General features: G+C 48.2%; 7 protein-coding genes across 7 annotated transcripts; 4 read left to right on the top strand and 3 right to left on the bottom strand.

Moving 5' to 3' along the window:
- Window positions 1-191: 191 nt before the first annotated feature.
- Pdw03_1133 (26S proteasome non-ATPase regulatory subunit Nas2, putative) lies at window positions 192-1069 on the top strand (the record flags this gene model as incomplete). The annotated part of the gene is made up of 4 exons (XM_014679379.1): window positions 192-344; window positions 403-475; window positions 532-872; window positions 935-1069. The coding sequence occupies 4 exons, from the start codon at window positions 192-194 to the stop codon at window positions 1067-1069; spliced, it is 702 nt and encodes a 233-aa protein (XP_014534865.1).
- Window positions 1070-1588: 519 nt separating this feature from the next.
- On the top strand, window positions 1589-2650 carry Pdw03_1132 (Small GTPase superfamily, Rab type; the record flags this gene model as incomplete). Its single annotated transcript, XM_014679378.1, has 5 exons — window positions 1589-1645; window positions 1861-1953; window positions 2033-2186; window positions 2250-2455; window positions 2519-2650. 5 exons carry the CDS (start codon window positions 1589-1591, stop codon window positions 2648-2650), a joined length of 642 nt encoding a protein of 213 aa, XP_014534864.1.
- A 775-nt stretch (window positions 2651-3425) lies between these two features.
- Pdw03_1131 (SWI/SNF family DNA-dependent ATPase Ris1, putative) lies at window positions 3426-7166 on the bottom strand (the record flags this gene model as incomplete). Its single annotated transcript, XM_014679377.1, has 4 exons — window positions 3426-3443; window positions 3519-4946; window positions 5011-5767; window positions 5827-7166. 4 exons carry the CDS (start codon window positions 7164-7166, stop codon window positions 3426-3428), a joined length of 3543 nt encoding a protein of 1180 aa, XP_014534863.1.
- A 2893-nt stretch (window positions 7167-10059) lies between these two features.
- On the top strand, window positions 10060-10587 carry Pdw03_1130 (Lipid transfer protein, putative; the record flags this gene model as incomplete). The annotated part of the gene is made up of 3 exons (XM_066099815.1): window positions 10060-10075; window positions 10139-10348; window positions 10424-10587. 3 exons carry the CDS (start codon window positions 10060-10062, stop codon window positions 10585-10587), a joined length of 390 nt encoding a protein of 129 aa, XP_065957542.1.
- A 165-nt stretch (window positions 10588-10752) lies between these two features.
- On the bottom strand, window positions 10753-15427 carry Pdw03_1129 (Cyclic peptide transporter; the record flags this gene model as incomplete). The annotated part of the gene is made up of 6 exons (XM_066099814.1): window positions 10753-12077; window positions 12130-13234; window positions 13324-14396; window positions 14447-14960; window positions 15011-15319; window positions 15371-15427. The coding sequence occupies 6 exons, from the start codon at window positions 15425-15427 to the stop codon at window positions 10753-10755; spliced, it is 4383 nt and encodes a 1460-aa protein (XP_065957541.1).
- Window positions 15428-16406: 979 nt separating this feature from the next.
- Window positions 16407-18552, bottom strand: Pdw03_1128 (Fungal specific transcription factor domain-containing protein; the record flags this gene model as incomplete). The annotated part of the gene is made up of 7 exons (XM_066099813.1): window positions 16407-16608; window positions 16662-17228; window positions 17284-17361; window positions 17430-17732; window positions 17802-18302; window positions 18355-18444; window positions 18500-18552. The coding sequence occupies 7 exons, from the start codon at window positions 18550-18552 to the stop codon at window positions 16407-16409; spliced, it is 1794 nt and encodes a 597-aa protein (XP_065957540.1).
- A 705-nt stretch (window positions 18553-19257) lies between these two features.
- Window positions 19258-21189, top strand: Pdw03_1127 (Amino acid transporter, transmembrane; the record flags this gene model as incomplete). Its single annotated transcript, XM_066099812.1, has 10 exons — window positions 19258-19400; window positions 19466-19479; window positions 19543-19615; window positions 19670-20001; window positions 20076-20219; window positions 20298-20530; window positions 20589-20786; window positions 20846-20873; window positions 20941-21056; window positions 21106-21189. 10 exons carry the CDS (start codon window positions 19258-19260, stop codon window positions 21187-21189), a joined length of 1365 nt encoding a protein of 454 aa, XP_065957539.1.
- Between the last annotated feature and the right edge of the window lie 1376 nt (window positions 21190-22565).

The raw sequence follows: 22565 nt of genomic DNA, 5'->3' as shown, positions 1-22565 counted from the left end.
TTTTTTTTTGTTTCATTAAAGATGTAACGTGTGATGTTCTGAAAGTGAAGTTAGCAAGTTGAACAAGTCAAGGTCTTATACTTCGAGCGCCAAGCATCACCGCTTATATAAAGTAGTGGGAGCTTCAGGGCTGCGCTCCAGACCCACTTCACCATCTTCTCTCACTTACTTTCTTTGCTCAAACAATCATTATGAACAATAACATTCATGCTCCGACTGTTGCCTCTGGACCGGCGTCCGGGGGTACTCCCCGCGATCTGTCCAAATTGTCGATGCCAGATCTGATCCAGGAGAAAGAACGCATTGAGACGGAACTCTCAGCTCTTAGTAGCGTCCTCCAGTCGGTAAGATTCAGGACCTGAAAGCTATAATTGGAGTTTCTAACTAGTCTTTTCGTTTCAGCATGGAGTACGCATGACCTCATCCCTGACCACCTTCGACGGTTTCCCCCGTGATGATATCGACATCGCGCAAGGTACGCTCCTACCACACCCCAGTTGATGAGGATAGATCGCTAAACGGAGATTGTAGTTCGCACAACGCGCGTGCGCATTATCCACCTACGAAATGACCACAAGGAGGTAATGCAACTTATCGAGAAGGGTGTCCATGCACATTTCGCCAACCTACAAAATGCGCAAGGCGCTGGCCCAACTACGAATGGCACCAACGTCCCTCCGACTGTGCAATCATTGACAAATCACACTGCGCCGGGGACACCGTTTGCCAAGGTCAATAGCGTGGTTTCGGGAAGTCCAGCAGACCAGGCGGGACTGAAAGTTGGCGATGCAATTCGAAGTTTCGGGAATATCAATTGGCTGAATCACGAGCGCCTTTCAAAGGTCGCTCAAGTGGTTCAAGAAAATGAAGGAGTATGTTCAGTTCACTGCCCCTCCATCAAATTACCTACATGCCTGACCCTCTTTCTCTACAGCGCGCAGTATCTGTCAAAGTCTCTCGGAAGGATGTAGCAAACACGGAAACTATAACGGAATTGGACCTCCAGCTCACCCCTCGCCAGAATTGGGGCGGCCGTGGCCTTCTGGGATGTCACTTAATTCCTTTATAAAGGGAGGGGCACTTCAGCTCAGCCTACAAGCATAACTAGATTTTGGTACCACCATGTAAACTGATGATATGTACTGCTCATGACTAATGTGAAACGTCTTTTCTGCCTGTTTACCGTAATATGCAGGGTTTCTGTAAAGAGAGAATGGGAAACCGTACGCATCGCAACGACATTGAATTCAACTCCGGCAGGCGAGGACCTGACGACTTACATTTATTCCAATGAGCCAACAAGAAAACAAAAAGACGTAGAAATATTGTGACCACGATCCCTGCACTTGCAATCGAAAATTGTCACTCAAAGTAGCCACTTCAGATATATTTGCTCCATGTTGACACTACGTCACGCCTCAGGCAAACAGGCACGTGATCCGCAGCAACGGGGCAAAAATTCCATCCAGCGCTATTATTTCATTCCCCTTCTTTCACCCCTCCCTTCAATCAACAACCCGCCCCATCCCTACGGCGCGAATTCTTGAAATTTTCTTCTCGTCGAGTTTCTCTCTAACACATTTTCATCATGGCTGAGACCCCCACCTTCAAGCTCGTCCTGGTCGGTGACGGTGGTACTGGAAAGGTAAGCGCATTAGAGCCTCGATATTTGATCGTTGATGGGCGTGGGCTCGGAGTGGCGGCCATTTGCTCAGCGATGGCCATCTCATGAAATTCATGGACACTGAGCTCCTCTTTCATGATTGCCCTCTACCCCCGCGCCTGTCAACGATACTAAATATCTGCCCAACGGCCCCCGCCTCACCGCGACTTCATTACTAACACGCTGAATCTCAATAGACCACCTTCGTCAAGCGCCACCTGACTGGTGAATTCGAGAAGAAGTACATCGCCACCCTTGGTGTCGAGGTGCACCCTCTCAACTTCAACACCGTATGTTACTACCCCGCCGAAGAACCCCGCTTCGAACTGTGCCATGGTGTGATCGTTGGAGCTAATCCGGCCTGAACAGAACTACGGTGCTATCCAGTTCGACGTCTGGGATACCGCTGGTCAGGAGAAGTTCGGTGGTCTCCGTGATGGTTACTACATCAACGGCCAGTGTGGTATCATCATGTTCGATGTCACTTCCCGTATCACCTACAAGAACGTCCCCAACTGGCACCGTGAGTGATTCTGTCTCTGATCCTCGAACCGATTTAGCTCAGTCATGACTAATAAACCTCTAGGTGACCTCGTTCGTGTTTGCGAGAACATTCCCATCGTCCTTACCGGTAACAAGGTCGACGTGAAGGAGCGCAAGGTCAAGGCCAAGACCATCACCTTCCACCGCAAGAAGAACCTCCAGTACTACGACATCTCTGCCAAGTCCAACTACAACTTCGAGAAGCCCTTCCTTTGGCTCGCTCGCAAGCTTGTCGGCAACCCCCAGCTCGTACGTCATTCTTGTGCCTTGATTCGAATACGAGCCGATCCATACTGACTACTCATCTTCTAGGACTTCGTTGCCGGAATTGCCCTTGCTCCCCCCGAGGTTACCGTCGACGAGAAGCAGCTCGAGGCTTACCGCAAGGAGATGGAGGAGGCCGCCAACCAGCCCCTCCCCGACGAGGACGATGCCGATCTGTAAATCAGTGCGCTCAACAACGGGTCCACGAAATATCCGAAATGAAAGTTGGGAGTTGCTATCCCCTGTTCTCCCCTACGTTCCCCCGAGTCCCATCTTGCAACCGACGGGAGACAGGAAGTATGCGACTCCCGGGGATGGCCAATTTTTTTTTAGTTTGGGTTTTGCACTGCAAAAGCAAAGTCTGTTCTCCGAAATCACGATACAATGAAAGCGGATGGGGGATAGTCGTGGTTTGAAGACATGCATTTTTTTCCTTTTTGATTTCCCCCAACCTTAGTAGCTTAGACACTCACATCCCAATTGTCTTTTTCTCCTCCCAGAAATGAGCACATCCACAAATCATGTCCTCTTTCAACAAGATTTCAAACTCTTTTTTTTTACCCTACGAATAGCTGTCGACCCTCAAAACAGATACGATTAGATCCCTGAAGATCTCGTTGAGTTGAACGCTAGAAACTGTGTGAGCGACAAGTAAATAAGAGAAAATTTCCAAAGATTGCGAAGGTTGGCCTTTGGACATTATTGAAAAGCACAATACCTTTTTCCACGAGACAAAGAACAACGCCAGGGTATAGCAATCATTGGTTTCCAAAAAAAAAAGAACAAGAAGCCCCCCCCCCCCCCCTCCCCAATAAATGCAACAAAAACAACTGGTTTCTGCGCTAAGCACCAATGACGTAGATGTGGCAGAGAAAAATTGGCAATCAAATTATCGGACTGTTTCCGGTCTTCGAGACCAAGATCATCCGGCGAATAGAACAAGTGCAATCGAGCATCACAAGTCTCTCACACCCTGTGACGAATGAGCAGTTAGCAAAGAGGCTAGTTAAAGTAGAAAATATGAAAAGAGATGGAGGTTAAAACATACAAAGAGATATGCAAGTTCCCTCGCATCTAGTCGGGAGACATTCATAGTTCCACCCTCATCGAGAGCACCACTAATCAGCTCACGTTTCTGGTCCTGCAGAGTAACAATACGATCCTCGACTGTATTTTCAATAAGCAGACGATGAACAAAGACTTCTCTAACCTGCCCGATGCGATGGGCACGATCCACAGCCTGGTCTTCGATGTACGGGTTCCAGAAGGGGTCGAACATGATAACATGCGAGGCAGCGACAAGGTTAAGACCAGAGTTTCCAGCCTTAAGAGAGACGAGCATGATCTTGCAAGCGGGGTCGTTGGTGAAAGCCGTCACGGCGGCGTTGCGTTCCTTCAGGTTCATACTGCCGTCGAAGCGGGTATGGTTCCAGCCGCGGTGGGCGAGGGGGAATTCGAGAAGATCCAAGAGGGAGGTGAACTGGCTGAAAATGATGGTTTTCTCATCTAAGCCGCGGTCTTCATTGGCTTGAAGGATCTCCAGCGTCTTGGTGATTTTTGTGCTGGGGAACCAGCCTTTCTCGAGGCGGCGAATGTATTTCTTTTTCTCAGCCTTGTTCTTCAAGGCGTCTTTTCGCAGCTCGGCCAGAGACCTTAACTTTGATTTCTTCTTTGATCCACCCTCGCCCTCTTCAGTAGAGCTATCGGAGTCGTGCTCATCACTGCTCGCTGTGGCTTCTGAGTCTTCATCGTCACTGGCCCCGTAAACGTCGCCGCCTCTGGCGTCAGATTCGGGCAATGCGCTTGGATCGTGAACCTGCTTGAACGCATTGGTGTCGGTGAGTTTCGCAGGGTCTACTGGTCCTCGGCAATTCTGGCACTTGATTACAGTTGGACCATCGTCGTCAAGATTGATAGCTCCATTTGCGGTTGCAGAGTCGGAAATGCGGATCCAGCACTCCGAGCACACATGGTGTCCACATGGAATGTAAATAGTCGCATTTTTGACACTGTCCATGCAGACGGGGCAGGTGCCATCCTCTTCGCCGTCATTTTCTTTGATACGTTGCACTACGGCAGCGCTCAGAAGCTTGGCGTTGGCGATCTTATCCACCCCTGGCATAGACGGGGAAGGTTCATTTCGGAACTCCTGCATGAGAAGTGGATGGCAGCATGCCTGTCGAAGACGAAGAAGTAAAACCAGAACGTGGCTGTAGTTTCTGCCCAGAGTTCCGGAGTCAAGATATCGGGTAATCTGCCTTTGGGTGGACGTATTGAGCTCCTCATAAACCTGACTTTCCCTCTCATCAAACACAACATGGACCTTCTCAGTGACCTTTGGCGGGAGTTGCAAGATGGGCTCGCCATCAATCTTGGAGGATTTTGTACGTCGAAGACAGACAGACTTAACTAGGACGCGCAGTTGCTTCATAACATCCTCTCCTCCCCAACCAGATTTGATGCGTCTCACAAAATCCTACACGAAGTGTGAATGTTAGTCACCAAGAGAAGTCCCACTAGTGAGCTATAGAGATACTGACCGCCTTGAACTTTGATGGGTTGCTGTAAGGCCGAATCCGGAGGAATCCCAAAAGGGACTGAAAATCTTCGAGACGATTCATCATGGGCGTACCAGTCAGACACCATCGGTAGGTAGAATTGAGTCGACAGCACGCTGTTGAGGATTTCGCACTTGGATTTTTGATGTTCTGTGCCTCATCGATGATGACTCTGTGCCACTTGGCGGCAGGATTGAGAGGACCAGCCGCATTTTTGCGTTCTTGGATTAACGAGGCATGCTGCCCTTCCTCTGCAAGCTTTTCCGCCTCAAGCAATGTTTTGTAGTGCGCGGTGATGGTGCCAAATGTCGTAATAATGACATCGTACTTTTTGAGTTCCTTCCAGGGCCTGCGCCGTTGATGATATATCAAGACCGATAGTTGGTACCTTCCAGGCTTGATATGGCGCTGGATTTCGAGCCTCCATTGATCCATAAGTGCCTTGGGCGCGACAATCAAGGTCGGGCGTCGGTCTTCATCTTCAAATGGACGAGCAACCATCAGTGCAATCGCTTGAATAGTTTTACCGAGGCCCATATCATCTGCGAGGATTCCTCCTTTGTGACTGCTCTCCTCCTTGGCCTTCATCCATTTCAGGCCGATCTTCTGGTGCTTCATCAATGTGACTCGAAGCGCATCTGGTGTCTCCTCATTGTCCGCTCTAGTTGCCTCACGGATGTCTTTGATACCACTGAGCAGATTCTTGATATCTTCTGGGAACTCTTTCTCATTGTAGGCCCTAGATTTAACGGGTTAGAACCAGAACTAGCTGTTTTAGAGGGAAGATGCGGAACATACACCATGTCAGCATCGTCATCGAATATTTCGGTCTGGTTACGAACCACGTCAAAAGCCTTTTCAGCCTTGTCATATTTGTCAAACGCACCCGGCATTGGAATGTGTGAAGGTTCACGCGCCCAGGGCAGAACTCTGGAGGAAACTGTTGATGAGGGATATGATAGTTTTGAGGGGCTTGACATTTGGGAGGGATATGCTAGTTGTGAAGGATATGCCATTTGGGAAGGATTCGACATTTGGGAGGGGTATGTCAACTGGGAGGGATATGTCATCTGGGTGGAGTATGTCAACTGAGAGGGGTATGGCATCAGCGAGAAATGGGGTGCATGTGAAGTGTATGGCGATTTAGAGTAAGGCGAAGAGAGAGAAGACGTGTGTGGATAGTTGAAGGAACCAGATTGGCGGGTTGGCTGCTTGCCGTATCGAGAATTGAACGAATCAGCAGTGATTTCTTGAATATCATCGTCGGAATTGAACGGAATGAGTTTATTGGATGGAGCTATCGGTGCAGAGGTTTGAGAAGCGCGAATGGCTTTTGATGAGATAGGTTCGAGCTTTACCGGTTGAGTGCGGTCTGGAAGATCCCATGAATCATGCTCATTGAAGCCCTCAATGGAGAATTGAATATGATTCTCATCGGCTTGGAGAGCGCGAGCCAATTCCGCGTCTCTTTCCATTTGAATCTCTGCTTTAATCAACTTCGCCTGCTCATCAATCTCTTCCCTGATTTCCTTTAGTTGATCTGCATCGTCACCTGCCGCATCGATGAATTGCTTATACATGCGGTCATTCTCAGCAAGGCGGGCTTCTTGTTCAGCGTTTATCGCGTCAAGTTGAGATCTGCGAGATCCAGGCCGTGAGGGAGCAATCCTTTTTGATGATCCCTGTGTCGTAGGCGAGATGTGAGATAGTGGACGCTGACGTTTACGAGAGTTATCTGAAGACTGCATCATTGGTGAAGCTGGTAGCACTGTCGAATGGTGAGACCCAGCCGCGAAAGGTGAGGGTGCAGCCGAAGGCCAGTGGGGGGATGCAAATGAATCCCCTGGGATTCCAGTGAAAGAATTCGACGATATTCGCGGAGCAGCCGCGGGCGTCCGGACTGGCGGAGTGGGCGACGAAATTTGTGATGTCGAGGCAGCTTGAGGAGTAGGAACAGGATCACCAAGGAGCGCAGCAACCTGGCCTTCCATTTTTCTGATGGTATCACGAAGCTCGTCTGCTTCTGCACAAGCACCCCTCGTGGCGAGAAAATCATTGTAGATGTATCTGTAGGTATCGAGATCTTCTAGAAGATCTTTGATTTGGTCCTCTTGGGACTGATCAACCGAAGAAGCCATGGCTCAAGAGCACCTGGCGCTGACCATGAAACCTTCCAAGACCAAGATGTCTGACGAATTATCCCGATCGTTGAAAGTGTGGTAGAGCGGCGACCGCGACGGTAATGATGGCTAGGGCGAAATTCAAAGTCCAAAATCAACAGAGCTATGATGTCAAGTGGGCGCCTAGGATGGAGAGCAAAGTGTTCTGGGAGAGTCAGCCGGCGAAACTTGGGTTCTCATCAGCAAACAGCACGGCAGAAAGCGGGTGGTGGCAGATGGCACAGTGAGGAACAGAAAGAAAGCATAGAAGCGCTTATCAATCTGCATCTCTATGCCACCTGATCCGGGTATTTGCAAAGGATCTAGACTTACATCAAGATGTGTTGACGATTCACCGGGGAGAATCTGTGGATGACAGAGCGGATGTAGAGACCTCGGGATCGAAGAGATGGCGATTGCAGAAATGAGAGAGCCCTCGTTTGTATAATTTAAAAGGTCTGGAGGAAAAAAGCAAGAGTTTTGGTGCTCTTTGCGACCGTTCAGCTGGCCCCCGGGGTTGAAGTGTTCACCTTGCGGGGGAAGTTGAAGTTCTAGCCCAAGATGTCGTCACTCATCGCGGTATAGCGACCACAATGACTTTGGTCCTGTTGACATTTATTGTCGGCAGAAAACTGGCCTCTCAAGACATTAAAAAGACCGATGAAATGTTTTGAAAAGACGTTTTTAAAGACATTTTAATGGTGACCTAAAAAATTCAAGTGTTCAAACATCCTTGAAATCTTTTCATAATCTTACATCTTTACAATTTTCTCATCAAGACGTTGATGTACTAATTTAAGTGCTCTAGATGCGTTGCTAAAAACTTGCACAAAAGAAGGCGGAGATGACAGCGGTCAGTCCGAAGATCCAATTAAAACGAAAGTCTTTTGAGGCCGCTATCCACAACAGCACCCATAAGCACCTGCCAGGGTTCCACAAGACACTTTTTCTTGAGCCTCCTTCAGGCACTGTAATTTAATTCATGGTTGAATGTTATACAGAAGATTTGAAGTCTTACACGAAAGTTTCTTCAATAATATAGAGATGAATACGTAGAAGTGCGCAGGTAATTCTCTGATTTCTCAGCATCACTGCATATCCTTCCGTTTATGTAAACGCGCTCTTATCAGCACGTGACCACGCGCGTCACGCGCCAAACGAGCTATATGAAGATAGGGCTGGGTAGCACTTACCCTACTTTCCAAATTGGGCACTGGACACCCAAGACATCTAGGTCTAGTTTCGGCCATCTCGGAGTAGTTTCAATATTTTGATCATGACTTGATGAGTTGTTTTAACTCATATAGTGCCTGCGCTGGTAGAATCATTGTCGAATTGCATGTCAGAGGACAAGCAGGAGCACAAGATTCGATGCAGCTTAGGTTGCAACTAATTTCGACATGTAGGCCTGGGGAAATTTCTCTTGCACGTAGCTGAAACGTACATCAAAGGGAGATAAATGCCATGTACCGTGCAATGCAAGGCCCGGAGACAGGATTTTTTGTTTCGTATTTATTGACTCCCAGCAATCGATCGCCTGTGTATACACTTGAAGTTTTACCACAACTATCTGCGGATTTTGCTCACCTTTCAATCGATCGAGCTGCTGCATCAGTGATTTATATCCGCAAAGTGCTCGTGCCGGGACGAAGGATAAACCATGGCATCAGAACAGGGACTGGCTCGACTATGGAAAACCAAGCTGGTTCACCAAGTTCTCACGAGCCATCTGGCAAACAAGGACCATGTAACATACCGTCTAGTATGTCGCAAACTCGCGGTCTATATCGCACCAATCCCGTTCACAGACCTTAAAGTCCGTTTTCGCAGCAGCACCCTAGACCCTTAGACAGACCATCCCGGATGGCAGCTTTAGAGCGCATTGGGGGACACATCCAAGCCATGACGTTTAGGATCTCACATGATCGACAGACCTTCTTACCTCTCATCCTGGATCCTATCATGGGGACAGAGCAACCAATCTTCCACACAACACAACGGGTCTAATTTGGTGGCACCAATCCTAGACATGACAGCCGGCGAATAACAGAGCTTTCAGTCAAATAGTATCCGCCTGTGTTCCATGCGTCTATCAACATCCCATCATTTGTCCAGGCATTGACAATGATGAGTGACTTGCAACATCTGCAAATCTCCTGCGAGTATCAACTACCAAGCCATCGTTCCCGCTGAAGTGTAGCAGATTATGCATTGATCTCATTGCGAATGGCAATCGAACAAGCACCATTGAGAAAACTCCACACTCTTTCATCGTTATCAGTCCACCCAGGAGCGGTCCTTTTACCTGCGTCCAATTCCGGGGTTTGGTGTTTCGCCTGTATCTTGCACACGCTGGTACCAAGTGCAGGATCCCTGACACGCAAGTTGCTGTGGTGGAGCCCGGATCATATGAAGCGACTGCCGCGGTCTTCAGTGTTTACTTGGCAATGACATCATCAGGGGTTCGCAAAAACCCCCGAGGAAGGATCAGCACATGCGAAAGATTGTAGCAGTGTCGCAGTGAACACCGTATTTGTGCAACCTTCAGGTCCCAATGCAACACAGACACGGGTTTGAGAGTCTGAAATTCCTGGGGTGGGCACTGTCAATACGAGGAAGAGTAGAAGAAAGGATTGCTACCTCGGAAATAAGAGAAATACAGATCTGAGTCGAGTCTGGGCAAAATCCCAAAGAATCAAGTAGAAAACGAACCAAAACAGCACAAGAAAAAACACACGAAAGAACTTGTGGGGAAGATGTGCCTCGGCTCCCGCGGACAGTCCAGTCAGCTCACATGTTCTGGCCGTTTGTCATTTATAGTCAGTCGCCCGCCTTTGCAACGTTCCAATCACCTTGTGCTGCTATATTCACCATGTCTCTCAAGAAAGGCATGCCCTCCACCTCCTTTTTTAATCTTCTTATCCCAGTCGGTACCAGCTAACCAAAAATAGATTCTCACCCCTCGTCCGCTGCCTTCGACGTCATCAACCAGATGCTCCAAGCCAATGAAGCCGACCGCAAGGATGCACTCAGCAAGGCCAAGGCCATCTTCACCTTTAACCTGAAGAACTCCAGTGGCGAGGAGGCTGCCTGGTACCTCGATCTCAAGAACAAGGGCGAGGTTGGACAGGGTGTTGCCCCTGCTGGCGACAAGGCTGATGGTGAGTGTACATTCCGGATCTCCGCGTTGATGTGTCGTGTTTTTCTGATATATGCTAATTTCTCTCCATTAATAGTGACCCTTTCTCTCTCCGATTCCGATTTTGCCCAGCTCGTCTCCGGCAAGGCCAACGCTCAGCGATTGTTTATGGGCGGCAAGCTAAAGATTAAGGGTAACATTATGAAGGCGACCAAGATGGAGCCTATCCTGAAGAAGGCCCAGGGCGGTGCCAAGCTGTGAAGACTAGATACCCTTTTGAGAAATTAAATACGAAGCACCTTCTCTGCTAGGGCGCTATTTTTTGGCCGTTCATTTTGGGACTTTTGGTTATCCAACTTCGAGAATACAGATAGACTTGTGCCGATGACTGCGGTCATCGCTGGTTCGGATCGATGAATGCCAGATCTACAGATCCCGCACATGGCCTTGTCTCGAAACCCGCCCCTGATCCAAAACCACAAAGTAATCCGCATCCTTGACAGCTTCTATGCGATGCGCAATAGTAATGACAGTAGACTGCTGCAACTCCTCCCGGATAATCTGCTGAATCTCAAGAGAGGTATCATGATCAACGGAAGCGGTCGCTTCATCAAGAATGACAATTGCGCTTCGACGAAGGACAGCCCGTGTCAGAGCAATAAGTTGCCGTTGGCCCTGGCTAAGATTCCTTCCTCCAGCCTCAATATGTGTTCCAAGATCCCAGCCGTGCCGACTACACAGACGCTTCAGGACTTCGGTACACAGTTCATCCGAATAATCTTCCGTCGGGTCCAAATTGAGTCTGATACTACCAGGGAAGAGGACGGGATCTTGTGCGACAAAGGTTACTCGGGTACGCAACGCCTGTCTGTTGACGTCGGTGATATTGATGCCGTCAATGAGAATGCGACCGGATTCAGGTTTGATGACGCTCAAAAGTGACATTGCCAGTGTGGACTTGCCGCTACCAGTACGGCCGATAACCGCTGTAGTAGATCCCCCAGGGATGCGAAGAGAGACATTAATAAGTGAGGGGTCGAGATGTGTTGCGTAACGGAGAGTCGCATCTTCGAAGACAACGTCACTACCGTAAGTTGGCCAGGCGGCTGGGGGATCGATGGTCCCGGGAGTTTCTTCTTCGATGTGGAGGAGCTCATCGACTCGCTCCACCGACACAAAGTTCATTTGAAGTTGACCGTACTGCTTGCACAATGCATGCGTGGACTCGACAAAGTTATTAGAAGCAATAAGCACAAATGCTACTAGTCCCGGTGTCGTATTTGTGTGCAAGGCCAGAGCTGTTAGGCAAAAGGTCGAGAAAGCAGATAGAGCCTCAAATCGGTACATGAGCCAGCTCTGGAGTGACCAGTAAAAATGATCCATTCCCTGGAACTTGTCAACCACGGATATAACTCGGTTCTGGAACTGCGACTCTGCATGGAAAGCTCGGACGGTGGTTAGACCGTGCAATAGCTCGCCGAAGTTGGACAATAAAGGACTTAGGGATACCATCTCGAGACGTCGTAGACTCTGGGATGTGGGAAGGAAACGCAGGAATATCAAGACAAATGCCACTGTGAGAGCTAGGGAGAACAACAAAAACACCGGGGTGGCAGTTGCAATTACTAGCACAGAAGAGATCCAAATGATAGCCTGGAATGCAATCACCTGGAATTGCTCACTAATATTGCCATCCACAACTCCAATATCAGATGTGAGACGGTTCATCAAGCGCCCCAGGGGGATTGTATCTTTAGAGTGATCAGTTAGCTGTGTTCTCTAGAGTCAAGCTATACAACTTACCCAAGTATCTGAAAGTCGCATGGCTAACTCGGACCAACACCCTTCGGAACAAGGACTGCCCCGCGTAATAGACGATGACCAGCATCAGAAGCTGAGCGAAAAGGAGCGTGGCCGCTTGGAAAGAAATGATGGCAAAAAAGGTCCATAGCCAGGGTCGCACATCCTCACGTGGAGACGGCAGTTGATCGATAGGGCTCGGAGGCGTTAAGTATGTGTCCAAGCTCAAGTTTGAGACTGACCAGAAGTCTTGCGATGGCCTGGGACTCAAGTTTGAGGTATCTCCCCGATGGACAGTTGTCTGCTCGTACGATTCTCCCCACCCTTTGAGAAACCATGATTGCCCAACGGCCATCAGTCGGTAGATTGTCAAGATCAGGACCAGGGTAAGCCACCATCGGTACTTTCCGGCCTTAATATAATTCCAGTAGACTCGAGCCTTGACACCCCCGTCTGCTCGATGCTCTTCCTCGATGAACCTGTCAGGTACGGCGGCTGTCTCCTCCTCAAAAGTAGTCTCAACTTCTGTTTCGTTTTCATGGTCGATCATTTTAAGGGAAGATTCGGTCGCATCAAGCTTGATGGTTTTCTTGTCGTAAACAGTGGCATGTTTTTCACAAATATTGATAATTTGATTCGCAATTTGACGAACCAACGTGGTTCGATGCGTCACCAGCACAATAGTTCGGTTCTTCATCAGCGGCCCCAAAAAGCATTTGCGGACTATGGCTTCTGCGGTATTGTGGTCCAGTGCGGATAAGGGGTCGTCCAAAAGGAGAACCCGCGATGTGCTATAGACAGCTCTTGCCAGAGCTACTCGCGCTTTTTGTCCACCTGATAGCCCAATGCCATTCTCACCCACAAACGATAAATCGCCATGCTTAAATTGAGCAAGATCTGGAAGCAAGGCGCAGGCCTCCAGTGTCCGCTTGTAGCGCTGGTCATGATAAGGAGCGGAGAACAGAATGTTATCACGGATGCTCATACTTTGCAGCCACGGGGTCTGGGCACAATATCCCACCATTTGGTTCGGAATACATACCGAGCCGCCCAGTCTATCAAGTTCTCCTAAAAGAGCTTGCAGAAACGCGGTTTTCCCAGCACCGACCTTGCCGGTGACAACAGTCAGTCCTTTGGGGATGGTGACATCGATATCAACTAGGACGGGTGAGACCTTTCCCGGCCATGCGAACGAACAAGACTGCATCGAGAGTGGAATTCATTCGGCAGCAGTTCAGTAGGCAGATTCTCCTTGTCCGGTTCGGACATGAAGTCCTCGATACGCCCGAGGGCAATGAAGGCATTGATAAGCGATGTGATAAGACCAGGAATATCCCGAAGACGGGTCTCTAGCATGGTAAACAACTGCAATGCTGGAAAGATAATATCAATCCGCAGCTCATGCCCGGCCAAAAGGGTATATGCGTACAACGCAACCACCGGAAACACGCCACTAGCGAAGGAATTGGTGAACCGAATCAAGATGCTCCACAGACTTGTAATAATTCGAATATTCAACTCATGTTGTCGGGCATCCATGACCTGCTGAAGCCAATGATTCTGCCACCCGTACCAGCGCAGGTGACGGATTGCTTCCACGAACTGCGAAGTTAGTTGAAGCCTTGTGTCTGTTGCCGCTCTTCTAACCCGCTCCCAACGGAAAAGAGCTCTGGTTAGAATTGCGTTCACGATCTGTGCAACTATGACCGCTAATATTCCCAGGAAACATGATGGACCGAAGAGTGTCCAAACAAGGAAGGTCGCGATCAGGAGCCCTATTGGCTTGTCAATCAACGAGTCAACCTCCCAGAATCTCTGTGCAACTTCATAAACGTCTCCACGCAAGAGATTAAAGATTTTTCCAAGTGATGCAGCTTCTTTAGCTTGTTTCTGCGGGAGCTTTTGGTTGCGAGACATGATACGTTGCCAGAAACTTCTCACGGTTTTGATTGAAGGTTGATGGATATCTTGAGCTGAGGCCTCATCGTCGTTGCCATTTACATCCTCGTGGGATGGTCCTGGGCTGCCTTCGATCATTAGTCCAGAGATGTTCTTTCGTGAAAGGGCTTTTTCATAGACCATCATGATCATTTCACCCCTCGACCGTTCATAACATCGTCTTCCATACCACAGAAGTAACACTTGAGACTGTGCGGCCACAAGTCTAAGAGCGAGAGACATGAAAGCATAGGTTAAAGGAACACGTTTTGGTCGGGTCGGGTCTTTCATGGCCCGCAATAGTTGCTGCAATAGAACGGGAGTAGAAAAGTCTATTATTTAAATTAGTGATATCCAAAAAAGGGAATCTGAATTCCCATACCGCATATCATCTGGACAAGAGAAATGGTAGAGATGATTAAAACATCAACTCCATTGGCTCTCAACAGACGACTGAGGACCGAACCACGAAGTCGACGAAACCTTTCATGTAGTCGGTTGTGTTGAAAGTCAAATCCAAGCAGCCAGACATCTTGTTCATGTAGTTGTCTTTTGAGTCCAGTTGAGATGAGCGGTGCCATCCATGACACTGTGAGGAATTGCCAAAGTCTTAGATTATCTTCTGGGCTGCGGAAGTCATCGGATGGCTGTTGACCAACGGCGCTGATATCTATTGACGGCAGTGAAGGCTCGCGGAATGGCATTAGGAGAATTGTTGCACAGGCTGCTGCTGCCGCCGCTGCGGCAACGTAGCGAGCAACAATTTTGAATTCCGGGCCCACATCTGGGTGAGTCGCTAAAGAAAGTTCAATTGCAAATGCTGACACATAATACACAAGCATCGAGATGGAACATGATCTGGGCCGCTTGACAGCGACTAGAATAGATGCCGTGGCCTAAGAAAAGGTGTCAGTGACTGAAACTCTTAGAGACGTAGAGAACCGACCCATGAGAGAACAAGTACAAACGCCGAGGTATCAATCCCCGGAGGAACAAACTGAACTGTCTCGGCTACAAGCCCAGTAGCCGTAAATATGAGGAGAAGGACAATCCATCGCAATGATTGCTTGGGGTGATCTAGTTGGAGCTCTTGGCTATCATGCTGTTCGGAAATAAAAGGAACAGTCCACTTGGGGCGCCATCGCTGGCAGAAGTATCCAAGTACGTGGCTTAATGCAATAAGCAATACTATGAAGGCCGGTATGCATGCCAGATATGGCAATGCACACGGTGATAGCCAAGCATTATGCGAGTCCTGGGTTGGTCAGCCGGTGCGAGCCGAAGCAAGGGATCCATGAGTTCATACCCAGAACCGGTCACACTGGAATCGAGGTGAACTCTGGACCAGCGCAATTTGATTCATGCTTGGTCCGGAGAGTAATGCTAGCTCTTCGCGGTAGCCTTGGGGTAGTGTCCTTCGTGAAGCAACGTGGGGCTGGATCAATATTCATCCGTTTGGCCCGTGCCATCTATACAGGTAGGTCTACGGCTTCATCGGGCCGATGTGACGGGATCATACGCCGCGGGGCCGCCCACTCAACAAAGTCCGGGTGGACCTGCCAACTCACCGGCTACTCTATTTGAGCAAAAGTCACTAAGATAAATAGGTGAAGACTGGTGAACATTACCAATGCTATTGGCGCCAGCATGAAACATAGTTTTCAATGCAAACATGCCTCCCCCTGGCCACACGCAATTAACGTGAAGAAAACGACGCATAACAATGGATTGGCCAATCTTGGGCAACATCGTCTCAATTCTGGGTGGATTTCTCCCATTAAGAAAGCTGGAAAGGACAAATACGGCCTTCAAATTATCGGGTGGCAAGGATTTGAATGATTCCAAAGCCCTGGAAGCATGCCATCGAAGGCCATCACGAGGACTGCCTCCAATCAGAGATCCGAACATCAGATTTTGAAATTCTCATTATGATTAGACAAGGGAACAACTCTGGGGCTTGAGATTGTCGAGGCCTGTGCAATTTTGTCTTCCATTAGAAGCCCATGCTCCTGCAATACATACCACGGAATATCATCGTCAGAGTTGAATTCGCTCTCGATTTGGCCCATGCCTTTTCGATGGTGCATCTAGAAACTACCGCTTGGTTTTCCAAAAAGCCATTTCGAGTGAGTGCATGGTGTGTGGGAGGCACCATAAACTAGATATAACTAGACAAGAATGTCATATTCAAGTATTTGGCTAGTCTAGCCATTCATCTTGAGGCATTCTGTTTCCCATTCCAGCATAATTTCAGGATTTGGTAAAGGGATCTTATAGTTCAAGCCGAGGGTTTTCTTCTGCTTGGTTACGCCCGTACCATGCTGCAACATTACCCAAGACGGCTACATAGCCCGCCTGAAAACTCGTGTTTTGCTGTGCAATAATACAATTATCCCATAAATTTCCTGCATCGAAGAGCCCTCGACGGAAAATCTCTCGATACTGTCTATCGTATTCTTCTGCAGGGCATCAATGTCCGGTACCAAGTGCGCCAAAGCCGGACAAACAGAGCTTAGGGTCAGAAGAAGTATAGAAGAGAACATCCTAAAAAATTAATTATGAGCTGAGTTCCAGTAAGAAGTATCTTGTGGACTTACGTATGAATAACGATCTCCGCGCAAGATGACGGCCCCATCAGTCTTCGCGCTGAGGCATCCAGATACTCGCGACAGTTGGCTATACTAGACTCGCACTGTTTGAGCACCATTGGGGGAAGATCATTCTCAGGTGACGAGTCAATTGCACACAGAAGAAATGGTCTGGTAATGATATCCTTCGCGGAGTGAAAGCGGTGGAGCATGTTGAGTTGAAGGCCAGTACATCGAGACGGATCATTAATATCTGGTTTGATTGTACCCGGCAACAAGTTAAACCAATTATCGAGCTGGCGGTCAAGCTCTTGAGAGACATTCAGGATTGTAGAGAGGGACTGGAAGTCATAAGACGGGCTGTCGCTTGAAGCTGGCTGTAAGCCCAAGCTGCGCCTTGTCCAGTCACTTCCGTACATAGTGTGGTGTACTCTGTTAAGCAGACGGCGGACGGACAGTTCGGCAAGGAAGACGTGTGTTTCTTGGGCATCATGATTCGTAAAGGTTGGGAAAGGTGTCAGATCAATAACATGTTCGATGCCACTTCGTGGTAGATGATGTTCAGCTATCAGATCACTGTCATCCATGTCAGCATAAGCGTGGCTTTTCCAGATGGGACCAAGAAACCAACCACTCAGTGTCGAACGCTGCCCATGATAGGAGAATAATGCTGGACTTGAGCTCATGGTTATCTGGCGAAGCTTGGCTTCTATCCCGAACAGGCACTTGATTAATAAGGCTGAAATCAAACATGATAGGCCGGGGGGATCAACTAACCGGCTATTCAAATATTGGATGCTGGTAGAAGCCATGTGTATCAGTTTCCATGACTGTAAGGGGCGCAAAAGAAACCCAAAGTATTTCGAGATGAGTATCAAGCTCTGAGGAAGGGTAATTGTGGGACAAAACGACAGTAGATATTCGTTCATCAAAATCTGCAAAGCAGGTGAAATGAACTCCGCTCCAGGCACCCAGTATGGAGAGTTAGACTTTGTCGGGTCAACCTGCTCTAGAGCTGCAGATCCTAATGCAAGAACTGCAAGACATAGAGCAGAGTCACAGTCAACATTCAGACCGGCTCTAGTATGGTGATCACAAAGCCCCAAAAATTGGTCTTTGTCAAGGATCGGCATCTCAACATGGACGTACTTAAAATATGCCTCTACCAGTGGATAAATGCTCGCTTCATCGAGGATTGGCAACTGACTCGCTGTAATTGTACCTGGGACGAAAGATAGTTGGTGTGGCATGTGCCTTTTTGATTCTGCGCGTATGAACAGGTCTGGTGGAAACTCCCCGAAGAGTGTTTTTACTTTGTTCATATGTAGCATATATTCGGTTGTTGTGGTGTGGCCAATGGGAATACTCATGGGCGGAATGTCATGTTCAGGTGGTATGAAAGAAGAGGCATTTGTACTAATAAGCTGGGAGATATCCGCCGGGTTGGGCCTCGACGGGGGCGAGATCAACATGGTGGAGGGATGAGAAAAGCTCGCACCTTCATGCTCAGACGAGGATGGAAAAATAAAACCAGCACTTCTTGTTTCACCAGTCTGAGGTGTTTGTGGAAGTCTCGGGCTACTCCACAGAAAGTTCTCAATTGCCTCAAGACGACGGAAGAATTCCGATGAGGAGGTCTCTCCTCGGGACCTGTCGGAGTTTAACAAGGTTGGTAAATCATTGGACAAACCAGGTCTCTTACCTCGAAGAATCAGCTTCGTTATAAACACAATCGATGCCCGAATCCTCACAGAGGCTGCAGGAGGGTAGCGCGCCATTGCAGCGGCGTTTCCTGCCTATCCGTCAGCATGGGGAAACTCGGTCATGGGGTAAGAGTACCACCCTACCGCCTCCGACAATAGTTGCATGCCAAAGAAGCACGCTTACGGCCGCTTTCCATATGGTAATGGCGATATGGATTTGAAGGATCAAAGCTACCAGCTGGACCGTGTTGGGGTTGATGTTGCTGCAAGGCGGGAAACTCCGCCGGGGATCCGCTTCTGTTCTGCATTAGTCATCGACACACCCGCCTGCCCGCTTGCCTGCCCGCGGGTCCTTCGGAGCTTGCGATGTACTGTGGATGGAAGATATTAAATTTGGCCATCACCCCTCTAAGGTTGCTTTTCGATCTCATTTTGTTTGGTTATTTGGAAAGATCTCACTTTGAGGTAGAGATCTACGGAGTACATTGACTTTTTGCTTTTCACGAAACCACCGACTAGACGACTTTAAAACACACATCAAAGCTGTTTACTGCCCTTCTTTGGCTTTGTTTTTCAGAAGGGATATGGTGTATAGGTATTCTGATAGCTAGTCAGGGTACATGTGATGTGCTCAGTCGTCAATTCACGTTCCACTACATCTGAAGCCAGAGACATGGCCCCATTCGGCAATGAAATTGTGCCGGGCCGATCCATCTTTCTCGGGAAACTCTCGGCTCCACCTAGTTCCCCGGGCGCTTTCAGAGTTTTTTGAGGGCTTGGCTCGATTCCTTCTGGTCTTTGAAGCATACTGAAACTGATTGAAAATTATTGAGACTATTGAGATAACCGATTTGCTCAATTCAGGCTCCAAATTCTTGGCTTGAATTGTGTGGAAAGTCACCATGTTTGACGGAAAGCATGCCGCGGACGGTAAGGTCGATGGACCTCTCGAAAATGATTTGGAGAAAAAAATGAAGGCGAAGCAATTGGAGCCTTTTGGAAATGAAGATACTGCGGAGGTCAAGTATCGGACTATGAAATGGTGGTAAGTCATCATATTCTGTTTGAAGATTGCAAATTCGATCATGGACACTCATCATGCTTTGACAGGCACTGTGGAATGCGTGAGTAGCTAAATTTGAGGTCTTGTGCATATAGAAATCCTCATATCCTAACATTAATTGCAGTCATGATCGCAGAGAATGTTTCTGTCGGAATTCTGTCCTTGCCATCCGCAGTTGCTACCCTTGGAATGGTTCCGTATGTATTCTCTTTCCACAGCTTCAAGACCCCGTGGCTAACATTGTTGAGCAGCGCTGCTATTATGATTCTGTTTGTCTCTGCTCTTTCTTGGTACACCGGCTATGTCATTGGCCAATTCAAACTTCGTCACCCTGAGGTTCACAGTATGGGAGATGCCGGCGAGATCTTGATGGGCCCTTTTGGCCGTGAGTTGCTAGGACTTGGTCAGCTTCTGCTGTTGATTTTCCTCATGGCGAGCAACATTTTGATGTTCAACATTTTAATGAATGTATTGACCGATCACGGTACCTGCACGTTGGTGTTTGGTGTCGTTGGACTGATCATCTGCTTTTTGGGCGCCTTGCCTCGTACTATGGACAAGGTCTACTGGATGTCCGTCATTTGTGAGTACATTCCTCGTCTAGTGCATGCATGGCACTATTCAACTCAGAAAAGAATCCAACTGACCGGTACGAAGCATTCTTGAGTGTCTTTGTTGCGACGGTGTTGACCATGGTCACCGTGGGAGTGGAGAGCAAAGGACATATCAAGAACGAGGCCACCACAAATGTCAGCTTCCGAGAAGGCTTTTTGGCAGTGACAAACATTATTTTTGCTTACCGTACGTGATACAACGCATGGTGCTTGCCATCAGCACCTAACAAAGTGATCCGAGCTAATCCGAGGACCGACATTATAGTCGCCCACGTTGCGTACTTTGGCTTCATGTCTGAGACAGAAGACCCACGCACATTCAACAAGTCACTCGCCATGCTTCAAATCGTCGACACTGTCCTGTACCTTGTGAGTGCACTGCTCATCTATCATTACGTGGGACCGGAAACAGCCACCAGCCCCGGCGTTCAATCGCCTGCCATTCTCTCCCTTAGTCCGTTGATGGGCAAGATTGCCTGGGGTCTTTCAATTCCGACTGTGAGTTTGTCTGTTTAGTTCGTTTGTCTCTTATGTCCACCTTACTAATTCATCGTAGACTATTCTCTCTGGAGTTGTCTTGGGCCACGTCGCGTGCAAATACATATACGTGCGCATGTTCCGTGGATCCGATAAGATGCACAGCCGAAGCTTCCTATCGATTGGATCTTGGGTCGGCATCTGCCTCGCAGTTTGGGTTGTTGCCTGGGTCGTAGCGGAATCCATTCCTGTATTCAATGATCTTCTGAGTCTGATCGTAAGTCTTCTATCAACCCTTATTTGACTGAGAACGTTGACTGATGCAGAAAACTATAGAGTGCGGTATTTGGAAGTTGGTTCAGCTGTAAGATTAACTCTCGCTTCCCATTTTGAATTTCTGAAGAGTCGAAACAAACGCTGATTTTAATCAGTTGGACTCCCTGCGATCTTTTGGTTCTATATGAACAAGGGTCGTTACTTCCAGAACTGGAAGAAGACTGTTTTGACGATAACCAATTTTTTGGTCTTGGCTATTGCATTTGCTATTGTAAGCATCACACTGCTCGATTTCGTTTATGGGGGCTAATTAATTCCAGTGTGGGTTGGGATTGTGGGTGTCAGGAGTCGCAATTCACGATGACTCCGTTTCCAAAAGTTGGTCTTGTGCCAATACTGCATGATTGGAAACCAAAAATCGTGAGGAGGATGCTTCTCCTCGACAGACAACTATGGATTCACCGTTTAATATTTAGATCTGTTTTACTCCTACTCGGGCTGCTCATAGACCTGAGCTTTTTTCTTAGCAGATCAACATGCATTTCTCTCTTAGGTCGATTTAAGCTCACAAGCTTCCCTCAGAACCACGGTTTTGCCGAAATCTTGTTAGAAGCCTTGCTAAATCTCAATGCCAAGATAAACTAATCTTCAACCAAATCCCGGGTTAGCAATGTTCCTCGCTCGAAATTTGCTTCTCTTTCCTTAAGTGAACGGAAAACTCTTCTGTTCAGCTCCTAAATTTGCCTGGTAAAAAGAATTGGGAACGGCAGGTTTCCAGCATCAACCCGTTTCTTGTCGCGAACTCGAGAAATCGCCTCTGCCAAAACACCGATCACCCGAGATGCCAGACTATCGCGTGGATCCACATTACGCTTTGCCCCTGGTTCTGTTTACAGATTTGTGTGCCACGAGCTAAGTGACCTTAATGGGCTTGTGGAGTCAACACTCGAGGACGATTTCAAGTCCCACTTCGACCAGTAGTTTGGGACATCCGGGACATTTAAAAGTTTAGCCGTTCTCTTGGTTTACGCACTTAAGATTTCCTGCTGAAGTTGACAGCAGCTAGCCATTCAGATCTCCAACACAAACAGCCTCTCGTTCAAGATGCCGGTATGGAAGCGTCGTCCAAACAACGCTCATCTACTTATCTTTCTCCTGTATCCTATAATACCCAAGGATTTGAGAAATTCGCTCCAAACACTAGAGTATGCGGCTCCAATAACGTTTCTCTACACCTGCCATATGTTATCGAGACGTGTTGTAACTTGGAGGGGTTTCCTTTTTCTTCATGAGGGATCCAAGAGGCTATATTTTGTATGCAACTTGTCCTTCATCTAGAAAGTGCAAGGTATTACTTCCCATCGGATTTCTGATCTTCACAGACCTTTGGTGAGAGGATGAGAAAGAACCCTAAACATCAGACTATAAGTTAGCGATCTCCAATCCTCCCGAGGTCGGATCCACTCCGGTGATGTCCCCACTGCCAGAGAGTCCAGAAGCTTTGGCGGAGGTGTCCCGCCTCGCAGCCGCCCATGCCCACCATCTGCACGTACTTCACCTTCACCGCTTGCAGTGATCGCCGAGGGGATTCCCTTTTCTATACTTGGCTGTTGTACTCCAACTATCCCCACATGGTTTCCACTTTCTGCATTCTTTTTGTCCAGAACAGTCTTGTCCCCTTATCCCGAGAACTATTCTATTTTAGTGCATTAATCTCTAGGAAGATTGTTCTCGGGATTTAGCCACACGGAAGCAACATGTCTGCTGGAACCTCAGCAGG

The sequence above is a fragment of the Penicillium digitatum genome, chromosome 4 (assembly GCF_016767815.1).
Source record: "Penicillium digitatum chromosome 4, complete sequence".
NCBI lineage: Eukaryota > Fungi > Ascomycota > Eurotiomycetes > Eurotiales > Aspergillaceae > Penicillium > Penicillium digitatum.
Note: the sequence above shows the minus strand (reverse complement) of the source record. Positions and strands in the feature narration are given on the sequence as shown.